Source organism: Pollicipes pollicipes, unplaced genomic scaffold (assembly GCF_011947565.3).
Source record: "Pollicipes pollicipes isolate AB1234 unplaced genomic scaffold, Ppol_2.1 Scaffold_2555;HRSCAF=2994_pilon_pilon_pilon, whole genome shotgun sequence".
NCBI classification, from domain to species: Eukaryota; Metazoa; Arthropoda; class Thecostraca; order Pollicipedomorpha; family Pollicipedidae; genus Pollicipes; species Pollicipes pollicipes.
The window spans coordinates 14,758,954-14,778,071 of NW_023596136.1; the positions used below are offsets into that span (position 1 = coordinate 14,758,954).

The 19,118-nt window shown below is 58.6% G+C and overlaps 1 protein-coding gene across 1 annotated transcript in view; it reads right to left on the reverse strand.

Annotated features, from left to right (window-relative positions):
• Positions 1-18,728, reverse strand: part of LOC119103364 (kinesin-like protein CG14535) — a 51,026-nt gene extending 32,298 nt beyond the window's left edge. Inside the window, exons 1-2 of the mRNA XM_037226879.1 lie at positions 18,498-18,728; positions 224-392 (exon numbers count right to left, since the gene is read on the reverse strand). Of these exons, the coding sequence (XP_037082774.1) occupies positions 224-392; positions 18,498-18,553 (225 nt within the window). The 5' untranslated portion in view covers positions 18,554-18,728. The remainder of the gene's footprint in view (positions 1-223; positions 393-18,497) is intronic.
• Between the last annotated feature and the right edge of the window lie 390 nt (positions 18,729-19,118).

The window sequence follows — 19,118 nt, forward strand, 5'->3', positions numbered from 1 at the left end:
CCCTACCTTGCCCAGTTCGGTGCTCTCCCGGCCCCACCTTACCCAGTCCAGTACTCTCCCGGCCCTACCTTGCCCAGTCCGGTGCTCTCCCGGCCCTACCTTACCCAGTTCGGTGCTCTCCCTACCCTACTTTGCCCAGTCCGGCGCTCTCCCGGCCCTACCTTGCCCAGTCCAGTGCTCTCCCGGCCCTACCTTGCCCAGTCCAGTGCTCTCCCGGCCCTACCTTGCCCAGTCCGGTGCTCTCCTGCGGCGTGCCGAGCCGCCGCTGCAGGGCGGCCGGCAGCGGCGGCGGCTCGCGGCGCAGCGCGGCGCTGAAACCGGACGTCGGCTCCTCCTCCGTGTCGCGATGACGTCGCTTCTTGTGCGGCGACGACAGGCGCATCTGAGCAGCTCTGGAACGGACCGAGAATGGGTTAGCGAGTGCTGGACGGGATGAGGTCTGAGGTGGACGCTTCTACCTCCAGCTCGTGAACACCGGTATGGTGTAGCGAGCTCGTGAGATTGTCGCACGTGAATCTGTGTGCCAGAAGAAAAAAAAAACATTTGGATCCCGAACCAAAAATTCAAACGCGGATCCCAGCAAAAGATAGCTGTGGAGTGAGCTGATGCTTAATATATGTCCAAAGCCAACGGGAACGAAACGACAAAAACGTCAGAAGACTTCAACAGAGCCTGATAACGCACCGTATGCGTATGAGTGCAGAGAGCAAAAAAAAAAAAAACGCTGTTTCAAAGTCCGCAAGCGAATCATAATTCCATTCACTCCCCCTAGCCGCGCTGCGCCGCCACCCCGGGTGCGTCCGCCGCACACCCCGTGCCCTCCAGCAGCCGAGGGCGCCGCGTCGCCGCCGTCGGCAGCCAGCGTGGTCCGACACCCGCGGCCGACGGCCGGCGGCGCGCTCGAGGGCGGCGTAATGGACCGTTCGACCGTCGGTCGGGTCGCGGCGCCGGCGGATGCCGCGGCAGATAGCCCGCCTGCCAAATCGATGGGTCCGGGGATAGCGGCGGCGCCGGCGGGCCCGCCGCGATCTGTCAGCAGGTCGCCGGGGCCGACACCGCCGAGATCGGCTCACATGGCTTCTCAGCCGCGCCGTCGCCCGCCCGACAGCTGGCGGTTTGTCTGAGCTGTTTCTTCGATGACATGCTTATTCCGAGTGTTCTAGGTGGGCAGCGGAGGATTAGGTCAAGATTTGATATTTCGTTTCATACAGAGTAGGCACGGTCTGATTCGCGTCCTCGGGGATACAGACAACTTTCCAACTTTTTAACCCCGGCTGCCGAGTCATGAATAAGTTTGAAGCGTATGCTTTCGTGGCCTGAAAGCATGCGGAGGTCCATTCAACTCAGGCTTCCGCAAAGTGGCTTAAGGACAGGAGATTCAATGCAAGGAGCTTTCAGCAACGCAACATATCACTATATACGAAACGTGAACCTGCAAAAACAAGCCAAAATACCTAACCGACGAATAGTTCTAAACAAAGGGCTCCGACTGATGCCATGCCGAAATAGCAGCAGCCATCACTGCACAAAAGCAACTGATTATTCCGAACGTCCAAACCTCCCTTTATTAACATACCGACAAACAACAGCAAGCTGCCTGCGATAGGAAATGGGGTCGTCCGGTACGAAACGGCAGCCATTGCCGTGAATATTTAATATTTATGCCGACGGAAAGTGACAAACAGGACCACGAACGGAGTTCGGGGGCCACTCGGGCGGGGTGCGTCGCCGATTGCTGGCTGAACGGCGCACAGGGCTGTGGCCGTCGCCCCCCTCGGCGGTCGGAATTTCAATTATTCTGAAATAAACAGCCGAGGCAATGGGAGCCTGTCACGAAAGGGCCCGGCAGCTTCAAGTCGGTCGCACGCAGCTACCCGACAGCAGGCGTCGCCAGATTCCCATGGTGCATCGCGGGGCATACGTGTACCATTAGTGCCTAATTGATGGTGCCAGAGAAAGGCTGCAACTTGTGACTAAACTAGATCAGTTTGAGACTCCATCTGCAACACCGAAGACGAGGAGGCTCTTGGACTCCTGAAGCCCTATCAAATAGATTTGTTCGAATTACACTCGACGCGAATGCAGCATAGGAACATGATCAACTGCGAAAGGCAAAATTCAAGCTTATTTCAAGGAAAAAGCAGGCTCATCCAGATTCCGACCAGCGTAAAGCAACTGCAAAAAATTATCTTAACGGACCGACTCTCTGGCGGTCCGCTAAAAACCCCAGAGCAAGTCATAAATCAGCATCAGGTGCAGGTTTCGGCCGCAAATGTCCGCGGATAACGGCACCGATAAATTCGCATAATACGTCTAGTCCAGGCACTTTGCATATTCCGCCGAAGCTGAGGCGAAGAGCGGGGCGGGCACAAAGTCGGTGCCGACGACGTCCGGCGGCCGTCGTCGGCACCGACGGCCGGTTACGGCGCGTCGAGCGACGCGCCCGGGCTGCAGCTGTGCCCCGATGCATCATACCCAAAATAAACACGTCACGGCCCGGCGCGACACATCCGTTACTGATAGCCCGGCACGCTGTCGCCCGCCCCGGCCAGGTATGAGGAAACACACCCGCCCAGCCCACTTAATAGTCGCCCCCTGTTTACCCTGGCCCGGCGAGGACATAAATAAGGCGCGATTGGAGCACAGGGACGCGCCCGAGGCCCGGTCGCGCCCCCGACGGCCGGGGCTGCGCCGATTAATTAGCACCGGCCTGGTGACATGGGGCGGTCCTGCTGTGATAAACGCAGGGGAGTGGGTGCTGGGCCGGCACAGGTCGCGGGAAGGCCGAGCAGGAGCCCGACTGAGCCCAGAGAGAGAGAGGGAGAGGAGGCGGCACAAGATCTTGCTGAGCTGTCGGAGGCGGGCGGAGGTGCCAGGTGACCACGCTGGTGATATGGTTGCGCGCGGTCGTATACGCGCAACGAAGTCAGTGCGGCCGGGCCGCAGCCATAAGGCGAGTCATTGGCTCATGGCCCAGCGCAATATACCAGGACGAACGGCCACGAAAGCACGTGCGCCCGGCCCAGCAGCGGGGAATGAGCAGACAGCCCGACTGATGTGCTGACGGGCTGACGTGCTGATGTGCTGATGCTCCAGCCCGCCTCGTCAGCCATTCGTCTCACCACGTCAGTCACACTCACAATGTCGCCAGGCGCGCTGGCCGCCTCTCTGCCCGAATAATGAGCCAATGCTGTTTTCATTACAAGCATATCATGCACCCCGGTCACAATGCGCCAGTGTTATTGTTATTCGCCGCAGCGACCGCCGCCCTGTCGGCCTCGGCGTGGAAGCAGAGGCCGGGCGGAGACAGCGCTACACCCGCTACCCGCCGAGCAAGGCAGGGACGGCGGGGCGGGGGCACGCGCACGCTATGCCAGTTCATTACCTCGTCGACAGCGCCGAGCCGTCTGGCAAGTTACGAGACTGGCCGGGTTCGCGCACCCTTTGAGTCGCTCCGACCTTATAAAGCGTCATATTACGCTGACTTTTGCCTCGCTCACCACTAAATCCCGCCATCTCATCTCCCGGCGCATGCAGAGGGCCCGTAGGGCCATCCACCGGCGCCAGTTTGCATAATTCGCCGACACTTGTAGCCGCGATGCAATCTGGGGCCCGGCCGCCAGGGCGGCGGGCCGACGGCTCAGGCGCGGCGGAACACAGCCGGCGCGTCCACTGGGATCCATGACAATTTGTCTTTATTTGGCTGGATATAATGCCGGCACAGTCGCGCAGATACGACGCGAATAAAACCCGCGCCATTTGCATCCGCAAAGCGCCGGCAGATAGGAAAATCCGAGGCGGTGCCTCGCATTCGGATGAGGCGTCTTCAATGCGGGGGCGGGGCGGCCGAGGGCGCCGCGCAACGGGGACAGATGCGTTCTGGAGGGCGCCGCGCAACGGGGACAGATGCGTTCTGGAGGGCGCCGCGTAACGGGGACAGATGCGCTCTGGAGGGCGCCGCGTAACGGGGACAGATGCGCTCTGGAGGGCGCCTCCCACTACCGCCGTCATGTCACGGGCGTGAGGACATGTGAACATTCTGTCTCGCCATTAATCCTCGTCAGAACGTCGGGTTGGTGCAGCTCCACTGCAGTTTTTGGAGATATCTGCCGACCCTTAGGCGCATCATGACGAAATTTCGACGCGCTGAACTCACAACTGAATTCTGGCAAATAACGTGCAATTTGAGTTAAAACGTGCCTATCATGAGTGCAGTTCAACTGTGTTCGAGGCACGAGTTTAAAGTGACACATGCGCAGGTGTGTGAAAATGGCAAGAATCGCAAACTGATCTACTTTGGACCAGCCTGACAGGTAGGCGGTGAAAGATAGCACATATTGACCTAAGTAAGACCTACGGTTTTGTAGGTTTTACATCGGTCTAAAATCTCACTGGTGTTGGTTTACATCCAAGCGTTCTTCGGCTCGTGGGTCGTATCCCAAATGCTGCGGAAAGCGGTGAGACTGGCGAAGCTGGTGAGCGTGAAGGAAGTCATGACTGACATCGGATGCATCGTTACAAACGAGATGCATATCGTGGATGATTCTCGACGCGCTGAACATGCTTCATCTCCCAACCTTGACAATGAATGATCCACATATGGCTCCTGTTCAATGGGTTTCGAGCCTCAAGACACAAGTTTGCCCGATAACACTGGCAATCGGTGATTGATCATTTTCCAAGTCATCTCCAAGCAACGCCATAAATCCGCCATCTGCCCTCTGCACGCCGCAATAAATCCAGCATCAGTCGCTCCAGTTCGATACCTCAAACCGCCGGCCCCGTCTGCCGGCGCGGTCTCTGTCGACGTTCGGCAGCAGGTCCTTATTAAGGCAGGTCTCCCACGGCCCTCGGCCGTATTTCCCCGGGGGGCAGACGGGCTGTCTAGCTTTCGTGGGGATGGCGACGCCACGCGAGCGATAGATTAAATGTAACGCCTAATTATGCCATCCCGTATTACCCGTGCTGGTAAATATGACGGTCACGAAGGGCGAAAATGCAAGGTAAACACTGTAAACGGGCGACCTAATTAGCGACAGGCGCATGACGCTAGGTCGAGCATATTGACCTAAGGCCGCGTGCCATGGCGCGCCTATTTGGTCACGGTGCTGATCACAGCACAACAGCGGGGATAAACCACGCATAAATGCGGTGCAAAGACTCGCAGCAACGCAGAAACGCCTATGCGTCACATCTTCATTGGTCGATCGCATATTAGTCATGAAGCAAGACTACACAACCGGCGAACAAGCCTGATAATGATCTGAGTCTCGGTCAAATTGGCTGCCATCAACGTTTCGTCGGCCTCCACTTCAGTCCGCGTCCCTCAGAAGGAGCAGGCTACGCCCGCCCGTCACCAGTCGGTCTCAAGACCGGCCGGCTTGGGCCCTAGCACATTCCCTGTCCTGGCCTGTGTGCCCTGCGCGGGATCAGCCCCAGTATCGCCGGAGGCAACACAGGACGGCCGCGGCGCTATTGCACTCTTAGATTTCTCCCTGATCCCATAGGCATGGAATGGTCGCTGATGGCTGACAGCGCCCAGACCACCAGCGCCCAGTCGATAGCATAGCGCAACGTTGGGACACTAGTGGCGATCTTGTAGTGTCCCAACCCACTGTCTGTGGTGATTTTCCCACTGAAAGTCCGAGGGCCCCGAAAAAGAACCTTCAGGGGACTTTCAGAGCCACCAAATGCCTATTTTCTAGTGCGATCCTCGGCGGGGCTTGGGACTTTGGCCTTACAGGGCCTCCGAGAGCCTCCGTCCAAAAGACCCCTTAACTTTTTTGGACTGCTCCCGTTAAGTGCGACACCATTCGATTCCCGTACCGTAGCTGTTCTTAAGTTCTCAAGTCGTGCTCATTTGATGCAATGCCTCTCCTCATCAGTGTCACAAACCTTGCATGAAAACTTCCTCATGGTGAACTTAGCAACTGCCCATTTAATCATATCATGGCAAGGTCGTGATAAACGAAAACACGTTTTTAAACACCAGACCAAATTATGACGCCAAGAATCCCTCCCAGGAGAACTCTCCCACTCCTTTGTAGCAAATCCTGACTATGAGCAGGCGGGAGTGGGGAGGAGTGGTGTGGGGAGTGAGGAAGACAAATAAGACGGTTACGGACGAACACAGCTCACAGGCCAGGCAGGGCACCGCATCAGCCCCACTACTCTCGCTCGAAAGTATCGTCTCATCTTATTTTGTCGTTGGCGCCGCTTGCCTTATAGTTTCGTGGCTTCTGTGTGAGCTATGAGGAACCTGAGCCTTGCGATGTGGCCTTCGTGGCCTCCGTGGCTTGAGCCTTCGTGGCTTCTATGTGAGTTATGAGCGGCCTGAGCCTTGTTCCGTGGCCTTCGTGGCCTCCGTGGCTTGAGCCTTCGTGGCTTCTGTGTGAGTTATGAGCGGCCTGAGCCTTGTTCCGTGGCCTTCGTGGCCTCCGTGGCTTGAGCCTTCGTGGCTCCTGTGTGAGCTATGAGCGGCCTGAGCCTTGTTCTGTGGCCTTCGTGGCCTCCGTGGCTTGAGCCTTCGCGGCTCCTGAGTGAGCTGTGAGCGGCCTGAGCCTTGCGCGATGTGAGCTGCGGACGGACGCTCGCGACGGAGCGCGGACGGGCCGCGTGACCGCAAAGGCTTGAGCTCCAGACCTGTGACAACAAAATGAGTGGCACCAGAGTTATGCGGTGTTATAGACTGTGGGTGAAATTTGCGCAACGGTGTGGTGGATATAACGATGTGTGTTTTGTAGCCAAATGTACAAGGATGGGCACCATGGCACATGATGCAGGAGACATTTTAGCACCACGTTCACCACTGCAAAAATGCGGTGCTGACACAGTGCGATGCAGCTGTGATGCAAACGTGACGCATGGATGATTTAGAGACGATTCATGACGCGCCCGCAGTACGTGACACAAACCCGGCGGTGATGATAGAGCGACGACACGGACGTGATTCCGTCGCGCTACCGGTGACGTAACAGCGATGCGCGGCACAGTCGTGATTCAGAGGCGAAATAGCAGGACTGCAGTTGTGATAAAGCCCTGGGCCTGCCGGCAGCCTGCTGACAGATGGGTCGTGCTGCCCCTCCCCCTAATTAGACGGCCTCAGTCGGGCCGGCCGCAGTCAGGTGCGTGAAGGAGGGGAGCCCGGGGCCAGTGAGGGGACGCATCGCGCGCATGCCCCGCCGCATTCCCGGCTAATAAGACACTAACGGCGCCCGCCGCGGTCAAAGCCGGCCATGGCACGCGCCGTTCCGCATGTGACGTCACGGCGCTGACTGGTCCCCGTTTCGAGAGCGCCGCCCGCTGCGTCTGTAGCTGTCCGTCGGACGGTAGTCTTGAGCGGTTCTGGCTCAGCGGGCCGGCCAGCTGCCACATCGGCCTCCATCGGGGCCCCGGCGCTGTGACAATTAGCCGCCAGGTGGCATGCCGGGCCGCCGCTCGGAATTTAGCGGCCTCGCCAGCCGAACAGCATAACTAATGATGGACGCTGGCGCTGTACACGAGCACCCACTTCAGCGGCCCTGTCCGCTGTCAGCACGCGGTTACCGCTGGCGCAGTTTTCGGCGGCCGTCGAATTCCGTCGTGCGCGGGCATGGGAGGAGGGGTGGGGGAGGGGGCGGGCCCGGGCTGGACAAAGGGCGGAGTGTGCCGAGCTGCCTCGGACGCGGCCTCTGCGGACGACTGTCCGTGGTCAGACACTGTGAAGGAGCGGGCCGACCGTGGCCAGATGTGGCAGTCCGGTCCGCCCGGGTGGACACGGCCACGGCGCCGGCACGTGGGGGAGGAGGGTGACGGAGAGGGGCACCTCCGGGATGAAGTGGGGCCGCGTGAGTCAAGACTGCTGAGCACGCGGAGAGTCCTGCACGACGGCCAGCGGTGCGATACGACCACGGAATGGCACCACGTGGGTATGCTGGAAGGACGGCGGTAGCGGTGAAAGCATCTTCAATCATCCGGTTTTTCCCATTGCCTGTGCGACAAGAAAAGCCCATGAGCTCACCCCGTTTGATATTAAACCTTACCACAAGTCACAATGGCGCATGTAGGTTGTCAAGGCAAGGTCGAAACAAGCCGCCTGCCAACTGATTGACAGCTGATGGAAAGAAAACACGGAACAGACGTGAACATCTTACTTCTAAGAAGGCTTTACAGGCGTGGTTGAGGTCAAACGCCAACTGAAGTTCTCCACGGTGCCAGCGCATTGCCCGGAGACATGAGCCATCTCCCAGCCAACCACACCAAAAGCACTCAGCATCAACATGCGCCAACACGCACGCCACTAGCCTCAGGCCGCTCCGTTCACGGTAAGGGTTCCTCCAGAGCGGCCTCGGTCCCGTCCCAACCCCATCAGAGGACAGCTTATGACAACTTGTGCTGGACGACAGCGCTGAGCTAAGGCTCACACTCAGTGCGGGTCTGACAGCAGCCACAAGGCAAGCCACGGAGTGGGTCCCCGGCGCATCCGTCCCAGATCAGCTGGCGTGCGCACAGAGAGCGTCTAGAATCAGACCGTGACTGAGGTGGCGAGGTCAGACGCATCACCGCCCCAGCGGCGGGGCGGCAGTGACGCAGGTCCTGGCCTGCGGCACAACGTGAAGCGCTGCTCGGGGGCGGGGAGGCGGAGCCAGAGCCGCCAGGCGCACACCGAGTACATTACCGGTCCAGAGAAATGGATGGCGGATACTGGAGGATGCAGTGTGCCCTATGGACGACAAATGATCCGGTCGGGCTTGGTAATCACTGCAATGCCCACGCGTCGCACGACTTTTGTGTTGTATTGCCGTATCTTGAATACAGTGTGCCTCAAGACGATTATCGGTGACAATCCAAAAACGGAAAGCGGAAAGCGAGGTATGAAAACTACGCAGGATCGGAACTGCTTCATTCTTGGGACAGCAAGTCTCAAACACAATTTGAACTAGTTTCTGCTGGCCTTTTGCAGTCCAGTAAAAGGCCACGAATATGATAACATGCACTTACTTCTCTTAACTAAAGACCACGTGTTTTACCTTACACCTTTCCATATGACATGATAAACACCTGCTGAGTAGTTAAATGCTGTCAGCGCACAAGACAAGAAGTCTCCTCCTTCTCGCTCATCCCTGCGAAGGTCTGGCCCGCTAGATACGGCTGCCGCCGAGGTCCGGGCCGCGCGGTCCTCCGGACCTGCTCGATGACCGCGCCACCGTCCGCCGCGCGCCGCCCCCCGGCGCGCCCCGCACAGCGGGCCGTGACAAATCGACGCGCCGCTCCGGCGGCGGCAGCGGCGCTTCGTCGCCGTCGACGGCGCGGATGATCGCTCAGACGGCAGGCGACTTCGGGGAGCGGCGAGACGCGCGCGCACAACGACGGCCCTAGCTGTGCTGACCTGTGTTCCCGGGCCGTCCCCGAGCCGTGCTGAGGCCGTTGCCGGACCGTCCCCGAGCCGTTCCCGGTCTGTGTCGGAGGCGTCACGGGCCGTTCCACGCCCATTCGCGGGCAGAACTCCTCCAATCGCTCGGCGGGGACACCGCTTAACAATGGCCGCCCGTAAATATGACTGCCAAGACGGGTGGCGGCCGGAGCCGGGAGGGGGGGGGGGGGGGGGCAGATGGCCGCCTCTTCCGGGAAGCCTGTTTATCTCCGAGGACATGGTGCAGAACGGCGACTGGCAAAATTCCCGTGACTCGGACTCGATTTTCCGGGAGTTTTCTCTGCCTGGCAGCGGCGGACGGAGGGCCCGCGTCGATCCATCAGCGCTCTGCCTTGCGTTTCCGGCAACCATTCCGCCGGCGGGCATGACTATACATACATTTGACGTGATTTAAATAGCACGGGATATTGCCATCTCTTTTCAATAGGGCGGCTTTGAAATACGGTTCCCCGGACACTACAGAATATTTCCGGAAAAACACCCCGAATAAATTTCGGCGCTCAATGAGGCGAAAAGGGTCGTTCAATCGGGCCGGGCGCCGGCGCGGGCATGAAAGCAATGTGGCTCGGACCCAATGAGAGAAAAATTCACGCGTCGAAATTGGTCATTCAGTTAAATCTGCCGTAGAATTGGAGACGAGATCTCGAAAGTTAGAGGCATTAGAGTGAAGTTACGCGCCATTGTGAAGATAGAAAATTCGATTTGGATTCGATAGCGCGTGCCGGTAGGGGTAATGGTTAGCCCTTTGGGTGATAACAGTTCAGATATGACTACTTAATTGCGTCACAAGTCCTGGCCAGTGCCCAGAATTTTCAAACAGTCTCATTAGGAGTCCAATGCCAGCGGCTATCTTGATCTTCCGGGCAGCGCGGAACAAAAACTCCCACCGACCTCGTCTTTCAATTCGTCGTCGGCTCATTAGCACGTGTTTTGCGGCACTATCTCCAGTAAACATTAGCATTCGACGGACGCGAGAGGCTGGCTGCTGCCGCCTGGTCGACTGTAATCTGAGCAGCGGGACCCGGCTGGAGTGGAGATTGGGACCTCTCAGTAACGACGCTCACCATAGCCCTGAGTGGAATCCGTGCACAGTCCGCGATAGCGCCGCCGCCTGCGCACCAATAACGGCGCCCGCAGCGGCGGTCCAACCGCCGTATCGTGTCCCACTACGAACCGCTTCTAGACGACACCGTTCCTGCTGGAGGTGGGGGGAGAGCCCCCTCCCCCCGCCTCCAGCCGGCCGTAGGGCGCAGCTGAGCCAGCGCCTGTCGTGAGATTGGCCGCCGATGGAGTCGGAGACGTGGCGGCAGGGCGGCGGCCCGGCGGCGTCAGTGATTGGCCCAGGCCGAGGCCGCCCGCCTAACAGAGTTTATTCTATTAGATTTACATAGATCGCGTCGGCAAATGAGTCGATGCGATGCGGGGCAGGGTCGCCGGAAGCGCCAGGCGAAACGGAGCCAAAGGAGAGAGCGGAGACACAAGAAGTGGAAGGAGGAAGAGAGGAGAAGGCCGACGGAGAGATACGAGGGAGAGAACAGTAGTGACCAGCGTTCCGAGAAGACTTCGACCCGAATCCAGTGCGGAGAACCAGTGACCAAGACGCATCGCAAAGTCAGGCGACAGCGAAGGAGACCCGGCATCAGCAGCAGGGCGGCAAAGCCACCTGGCAGCGACCCACCGGCTGAGGGTCTGTCCCGCGGCGACGCGGACACGGCCGCGGTACCGCCCGCTGGCGACGGGACGCCGGCGGCGGCGCCAGCGGCCCGCCCCCTGGCGGCGGGACCGCGCCGGCCCGCCCTTCGCTATCCACGGCGGGGCAGGCGGCGACAGCGGCAGCCGCTCCCGACCGCGCCGGCTGCCATAATGCGCCCGTAAAACTCCCGACAGATAACGACGCTTGTGTTTATACGCGGCGGGGTTTACGAATAGCCCGAGTGGAACGGTGGGCGCGGTCTCCCGGGGAGGGCTGGGCGAGATACGACCGGCGTCGGTACCCAACCGGTAGTTTGAGCGCGGATACGGCTGCCGTCGGGGGAGTGAATCGGCGCTTCATTAAACGACACCGCAAATGTCGCAGGGAGTGGGCCTCTCACTGAGCGACGTCTATCAGAGAAGGTCGCGTCTCAGACTCATACTCCGCTCACCGCTCCCTGAGCGACGTCCATCAGGGGGTCCCCTCTCAGACTCACTCGCCTCTCACTGAGTGACGTCCATCAGGAGGTCGCCTCTCAGACTCCCACACCGCTCCCTGAGCGACGTCCATCAGAGGAGGTCGCCTCACAGACTCCCACACCGCTCACCGCTCCCTGAGCGACGTTCATCAGAGGAGGTCGCCTCGCAGACTCCCACACCGCTCCCTGAGCGAGGTCCATCAGAGGAGGTCGCCTCGCAGACTCACACGCCGCTCACCGCCCCGACTCGCGCAGGTCCAGGCAAAGCGGGGCGGCAGTCCAAGGGAGCCAACAAAGAAATTCTAGCGCCTTGGCAGGGGATTTGGAATAGCCCAGATTTGCATGCTCTCGTCGTTCCGCAAATCCATCGCCAAAGGCTTTAACTTAAGGGTCCATCCAGACGCTACCTAAACGGCCGCCTAAGCCTTCCATTGTGGCCGGGCGGTGTCGGTGGCACACTACTCCCCACCCCCAACCCCCATCCCACCCCACCACTGACAGGAGTCGCCGGCAGCGGGCACGGAGGCTCTGTACCCGCGGGCTTAGTCTGGCACTGTCCAGCAGCCACCTCATAACGAAACCTAATGGCGTTTTAGGCCGGCCGGTAAGCCCATATAATGCGTTGGCTTGCGTTAATAATTTGGCCGGCTCGACCAGCGAGTGTAAATAGCGCCTAGCGCCACACAGCCGCAGCTCAAGACGGTGGCAGCGACCTGTGCGGTGACCTTGAACCCGGTGCGGGTTCAGAGTCAGCTAGGTCTGGGTCAACCACACAAACGCAGAACTCGGGGTCAGCGCTAACTGAGCCTGACTGCCGGCAATGTGTGCGTGTTCCACCCACCCAGAGCGCCGAGCGCTGGCGGTCTCGTGTGGGGCGCCCGAACGGACGCGATTGGACAGTTCCCGCCTCTGTAAACAGTCCAAACAGGCGACAGACGGACACAATTTATGTGGATAAACACTTCGGCCGCCTGGCACGGGCTGAGTGTGCCGACATAAACTGGACGCCAGCGATGCTCGAGCGTTGAACGAACAGGCAGCGGTGGAGAGCGCGGCATTCTGGATGCTGTGGGTGTGAGATTTCGTGTTTCGCTTAGCAGGCGTTGTCAATATCAAAACGCCAACGGATCTGGAGATGCACTGTCGTATACATACAGCCTCTCTTACAACATGTGTTTAATGAATGCGTTAGTCAGATAACTCAGTGTTTAAAGGCAGCATCCCGGAAATGAACACAATCAACTTGACGAACCACGAATGCAAGAGACGATACAATCAAACATGGACTCGGTCTGATGACATGACTATCATCCTGTTTTTATCACGACGGGTCCTCGACCTGGTGAGGTGCTTTCGTTCGGCACAAGTGAGGACGCACCTCTGCGGATCTGGCGCTGGAACATGCGCACGAATTCGCCAGGTGTATTTTCATTCATAACTCCCGCAACCACACCTGGACGGTAGACTGACCCGCACGTCACAGAGGCGTGACGGGACAGAATACTGCGCCAGGACCACGTCAACGCAGCCAGTCGAATCCCAGAGAACGTTTGTTCACTTCCGATCATGTCAGCAGTAACTGCGAACTGACGGAAGCCTCAATGGAGTTCAGCTCAGCTTAGGACCACTTAAAACCCGCCCTCGGGTCATTTCACAAAGGGTGAGTGGCCCCAACGTTGTGCAGACCAGCCAGGCAGCCTGGCGAACGCCGCGACCAGCGCAGCGAAATGCTTGTCATAATTTTTGTACGTGCGGGTTTATGTCCATTACGACACAGTGGGAGGCCGGCCTTCATCAAAAGCCACGCCAGACCACGGCGGGTGACCAGTGACCGCCAGAATACGGAGCACGCCAAATGGACGCCAAATACGGAGCACGCCAAATGGACGCCCTGATTGCTGTGGCTAAATATCCGGATCGACGCTCTATTTTCAGGGCAGGATGAAAGCCAGGGTCGCTGGCACGGGAACAAGAACACAACAGATAATCGCGTCGTTCCGCGTCGACTTTAAGTCAATCACCACGTTGTTTCGGTTCTCTGAAGTCCTCGGCTTCCAAAATGAGTCCAGGCCGACCCTCAGCTGGGCTTTTTTTCTCGGGAGAGAATCCTCTCCCTGACTGGGTGCGACGGCGAAAACGACGTTACGCCGACCTGGGCGACCGTTAGTTATCCTCAAGCGTCTTGATTTGAGCACGGAGGGCCGCCGACCGAATTTACAATGCGCTCTATCAGATCCAATTTTCTACATTTCATCGGCAACGCCCTTCCACTCGCGGGGACAGCGTTTCTTTTTACAGGGCCATTTGTGTCACCGCCTGCGGTGATATTTCAGGGCGGCCCCTGGGGGAGGCGGAGTGACAGGGCGCGAGCCGTCTCTCGCGGACGCTGCGGTTACGCCATAACAGGGCGACCAACACAACAAGCTCGTAACGCCGGCACAGAATCAGATTCCCGGCATAAAACAGGCGGATTTTCGTGCCGCGCCGCAGTCGAGCTCCATACAGGACAGCAGCCGTGGAGATCCTCGAAACAAAACGGAACGATGTTAGAACATGTGGCTAAGGGCACTTGGAGGTTGGTGTGACCATTTTGCAGGAATATTGTGCGAAGCAAATGACGAGGGATGCTATCCCATTAATGAAAAGGCCAGCGTGGACAACAAGAATGTGCCGGCCAAAATAGCTACTGAGCCGCGGACGGCATTTATGAGCTGTTTTGAATAGCTGGCTAAAGATGGATGATAGCGTGAACGAAAAACAACACTGACTATCAAGGTGGAAATGCAAACGTCAGCGAAATTGTTGTCGCCATCCGGGTGCGCTTGATATACCTATTTGTAATGTAGAATGCGGAAATGGCACTGCAAAAGTAAACACAAAAGTGCTGCGTTCCAGCAGATACCACTGCGAGAAGAAATAGTTTTGCCTGATTTGTCTACTGGACACATAGCAATGACATTGAGACGATCACATCCGGCATGTGGCAGCCGAACAGTATTGCCAACAACTGACGGGGCTGGCTTGCATCCAGGGCGGGCGGCGGCGGGTCGGCCAGCCGACGCCACCCCCTTCCACCGCCGTCCATCAGCGTTTTTCCAGCGCCGCTACGTGCCGGCGCATCCATACGACGCTCCGAGCAGTGTTCACAATCAATTCGCCGGCCGAAATTGGCCGAAACGCCGAGCCGAAATTGGCCGAAATACGGCACCGCCAAATCATGACTGCTGGGCCGTAACCGGCTCCCCCTGCGCCGCCCCGCCCAGCGGCGGCGCGGGGGGCGCTTGGATGGCGATGCTGCGTATCGCGTGCCACGTTATGAAGAGACGTGTGCCCAGTGCAGATGACTCGATTAGACATCGACGAGCGCTCTGTCGTCGCCGCCGAGATTTCATCTAGCCACGCGGTGGTTTACGCGGCGGCGGCTGGGGACCACCGCCGAATGTGTCTTATGGGGACGGCGCGTCATTGTACAATTTACGTGACGCAGGCCGTGGAGGTAGTGATCACTGTATCTATCGACAAGGTAACAGCAGGCAGCCGTCCGCAGCTCGAGAGTTTGCCACCGCCTCACCCGCTGTCGCAAGAGACTGCGTCGAGACGCCGTGTTTTTGCCTTTTCGGTCTCCAAAGCCCATCGTATGTATGCTGATTTCAGCGGCGATGGAATTTTAACCGGGCCATCGGCCGGATGGTCATAAAGTATGCATCATAGAGCCTCTGCGTCCAGTGATGGCGCAGTCTAATGGTACTGCGCGTGATTTTCATAAATCCGCAGAAAATGTCGGCACAAAAGTGCCGTCCACGATATTTCCACTTTATTGGACCGGCAGATACGACTATGGGCGCTCTGAGTCGGACGGGGTCGGGTCGGTCTCTAATCTCAGCCAGACGCCACCAAGAATATGTGTTATTTATGATCAGATTGAAGAGCTAATCGGTTTCAGATTTTGTCTCCGCGGTCGCAATATACTTAGTGTTCTGATATTCCTAAAATCATTTGGAAACATGCATGAGAAAAAAGCTGAGTGATTGATAGCCAATAATCCTTGTAGCTAAACGTTGGCATCCCGATCTTGCGGAGCCAATGTACTCTTCGTAAACAACGTCGCAATTTGCAAAAATCGCGAAAACAAACGGCACGCTTCGCCCAAGTGCAGTATCGGGGTTCAGTGAACTTCTATTGCGGTCCAACGCATTCACAAACACGCCGTTGCACGTATCTCAGCAGGACATGGAGTCGCAGGGCGGGCAAATTTGCATACGCTCTCATCCCGGGGGCTTCAGAACACCCAAATCCAATAACAACGGCTGAATTGTCTCGAGCACCCGTTCGAAAATTCATAGATTCGATTAATTATGCATGATCAGTCGCAGCCGCCAGAGTGGCGAGGCCGCAGCCGGCAGGGCGCCGGCGTCCGCCGCACCCCCTGCCCAAACGCCTCGGCTGGCCGCATTAGGTGCGTCTAGCAGTGTGACATATCACACTGTCCCAGCGCCAGAGACAGGTGTCTGGAGTCGAGCCGCCGTTATTTGGCCCTGTCAGCTCCTGCCCGAAGCGGCATGCCAATATCGCTTAAATCCAGCCCGTCACTGACACGGCACGCGTCGGGGGCCTCCAGCGACGAGAGTTCAGACGATCCGTGACGCTTATGCGCATAGTTGCATATGCACAATCCACATCTATGTCAGCACGGCAAACGGAGCTTAGCCGGGCATTTGATCTGCTGCCCTGGCTCTCGAATGAAGCCCGATAGCGCTGGGGTGGCAAGTCGCCAAACACAACCGGCGGAGGATTGTCATCCCATGATCTCAATCACACAAAACTCGCCACAGGTCGACCAGCCAATTGATCTGGTTTGTTGCTTGATCAGCCGGGGTATGGCGAATCGTCACATAACACAAAGCGTCCGCTTCCCGCTGCTGGTGACAACTCAGTCGGCCGTATCGCAGAGATTGCATCGCATCATTTTACAAATAACGGTCAGACCGGCTCCAGCCTGGCTGTTTAATGGAATTTTGTAGGCCTCTTCAGATTTTACGAGTCATTTGGCAACAGTTACGACCAAGAATATGTCCATGCTGAAATCGTTACAGTCAAACATGAAATATGAGTCTGAGTGATTAAAGTTAGCCGGAGGGGCGGGGGGCGTAGTGTGCGTGTTCTGTAAGTGTCCTGTTTGCTCACTCAGAGATACCAGCAGCTGGTTTCATTACACACTGCACGCTTGAGCTAACTTCACACCATTGCAAATGGCGCAAGACAGTATATCACCCACAAAGACATAAAAAGCGTTGAAGCTTACGGGTTGTGGCAGGCTGCAGGATTCGTGGAACGACAATAGGCAGACAAGTCAACCCAGACAGCAGAAAATAGAACTTTCAAAACTGTCGTTCTCACAGATGTCCCCCACAGTATGCGTGTGGGGGGACGCCTAAGTGCACTGGACAAATCACATCGACTACCATGGTCAAATCGTCGGCTTTATGCAACATTTGGCGATTCCCTGAGCCGTGGCATAAACAGGCCATTGGAGGAGAACATCAGACTTTATAAGCTTACGTTACAGTCTCCAAGCTGTGGCGAGCCTCCAAGCCCCAGCCAGCTTCCCGCCCATATTGTAACCAAAAAGACTGCGTGCAGGGGCGAGCCGTAATCTGAGACGGGTGTGACTGGCCATCGCTAGTGCAATGCGTCTGTCCAACGTTAGTACAATGAGGGCTAGAGAAAGGGCGTCAGGGGAGGGTCCCTGCACTTAGGGCGTCTGCCATCTGCCCGAGGGGTCGCGGTCATCTGAGCACGTGCAGACACGTGCGACCACAGCGTGGGGCCTGCCATTACATTTGTTCACCGAAGATCTGCGTCAAAGAAGTGCGATAAAAGCAGTGGCGCGTGATTTGCGGTGCGTCTCGCCAATGGTGCCCGGCCCAAATGGACCGTAAAGCGGCGGGAGAGGGGGCGGCCGGGTCGGGCCGGCGCCGGGAGGTCAGAGTCGGGTCACGACAGCGGTCACCGAGTGGACTACACGGAGTCGCCCCTGTCACACCGGCTGACGCTTTTACGAGATAAGCCGCCTGAGCTCGACCGGCCGAGGTCGGCCTGTAGCGAGGTGTGCCCAATTTCGGACGGCGCGGCGCCGGCCACCCACCGCGACCCGCCGCGCCCAGCAGCCGCAAACACGGCCGCTCAAATAAACCGCCACCGTCTCCGGAGACGGCGACGGAGACGGCCCTGCCGGGACGACGCGCGGCGGCGGCCGTCTGGTGCCGGGCGCGCCGTTTCGAGACGGCGGCCGGGCGGCGCCAGACGAGCGGCGGCCGGTGAACGGGGAAAACGGCGCCATCGCACCTGCCAATTCACACCGGCGACGAGAAGTAAAAGAGCGCGAAGCTGTGGCTGGTGGCCGCATTCCTGCCGAGTGCCACGTCAGCGGACGTGCGCGCGGCGGCGACGGCAGCGGCGCTGGCCGCGCTCCTCGGTCGGCGTTTAGCGTTCGGTCGGCGCCTTCTGTTTACCACCGGTCGGCGGTGTGTATTTGTGCGGCCCGAGAGGTCCGAGACTGCCCGGCTGGCGGCGCCCGCTGAGAGATCTACGGCGTCCGCATCAGGCCAGGCGACAGGCTCACTGGCTGGCAGTCGGCAGGGCGAAACGAATACTTGGCAGCAGAGGCCGTGACATGTGGTAGATATAAAACCAACTTATGGCGAACAGCTCCATTCTAGCCCCCACAAAGATAAGCAGACTAGCAACAAATAAGCAGTTCATTGGAATACTTAGGCTCAGTTTCATGCCCCCCCCCCCCCCATAGAAGTCCGTCATCCTATTGTAGTTTGCTGATGGTGAACAGCATAATTTTCGGAGTGCACTGGCCAACAGCAAGTTTGAATTCAACGATTTCAGTTCTCATTCCACCTCACCGTGTGTCATGCTGTACAATCTGCATCACGTGATCGAGCCGATTATTGGCTGCCATGGCGACGACCCTCCGGACACAGCCCTTGCGGTTCACTCCGAGTCACCCCGAGTCACTCCGAATCACGCCGAGTCACTGCGAGTCCCCGCCGTCGCGCCGAGCGCCGCCGGGCAGCACAGCCCCCATGCCGCGCCCCGTGCGATCGTCTCGTTCGCCGCCGCGCCGGGCTCGACCGGCCGAAGCGGACGCGGCGGGCGTGTCTGGCTGGGGCGCGGGCCGTGGCGGCGCGCGGCCCGGGCAGAACCACACTGACGCCGGCCGACTGGTGCGGCGGCGACGGCGGCGGCGGGGCTGCGCCGCCTCCGGACGCGTCACGCCGCCGCCGCCGGTCACCGCCGGCTGGAGCAGGCGGGTCACTCCTGCGCACCGCTGGCTGACAACGTGCGGTCACTGGTTGGCCGTGGTTTGAGTCAATGCACTAGTCAGCACTGCTGCGCACAGTGACGGTGGTCACGGCTGCTCGGTAAAGTCCAGTCGCTGGCCGCTGCCGGTCGACACACCCCGGATGCCGATTACGGCTTGCTGCCTTTTCGTGACACGATCTAAGGAGCAAGTACCGTGCTTC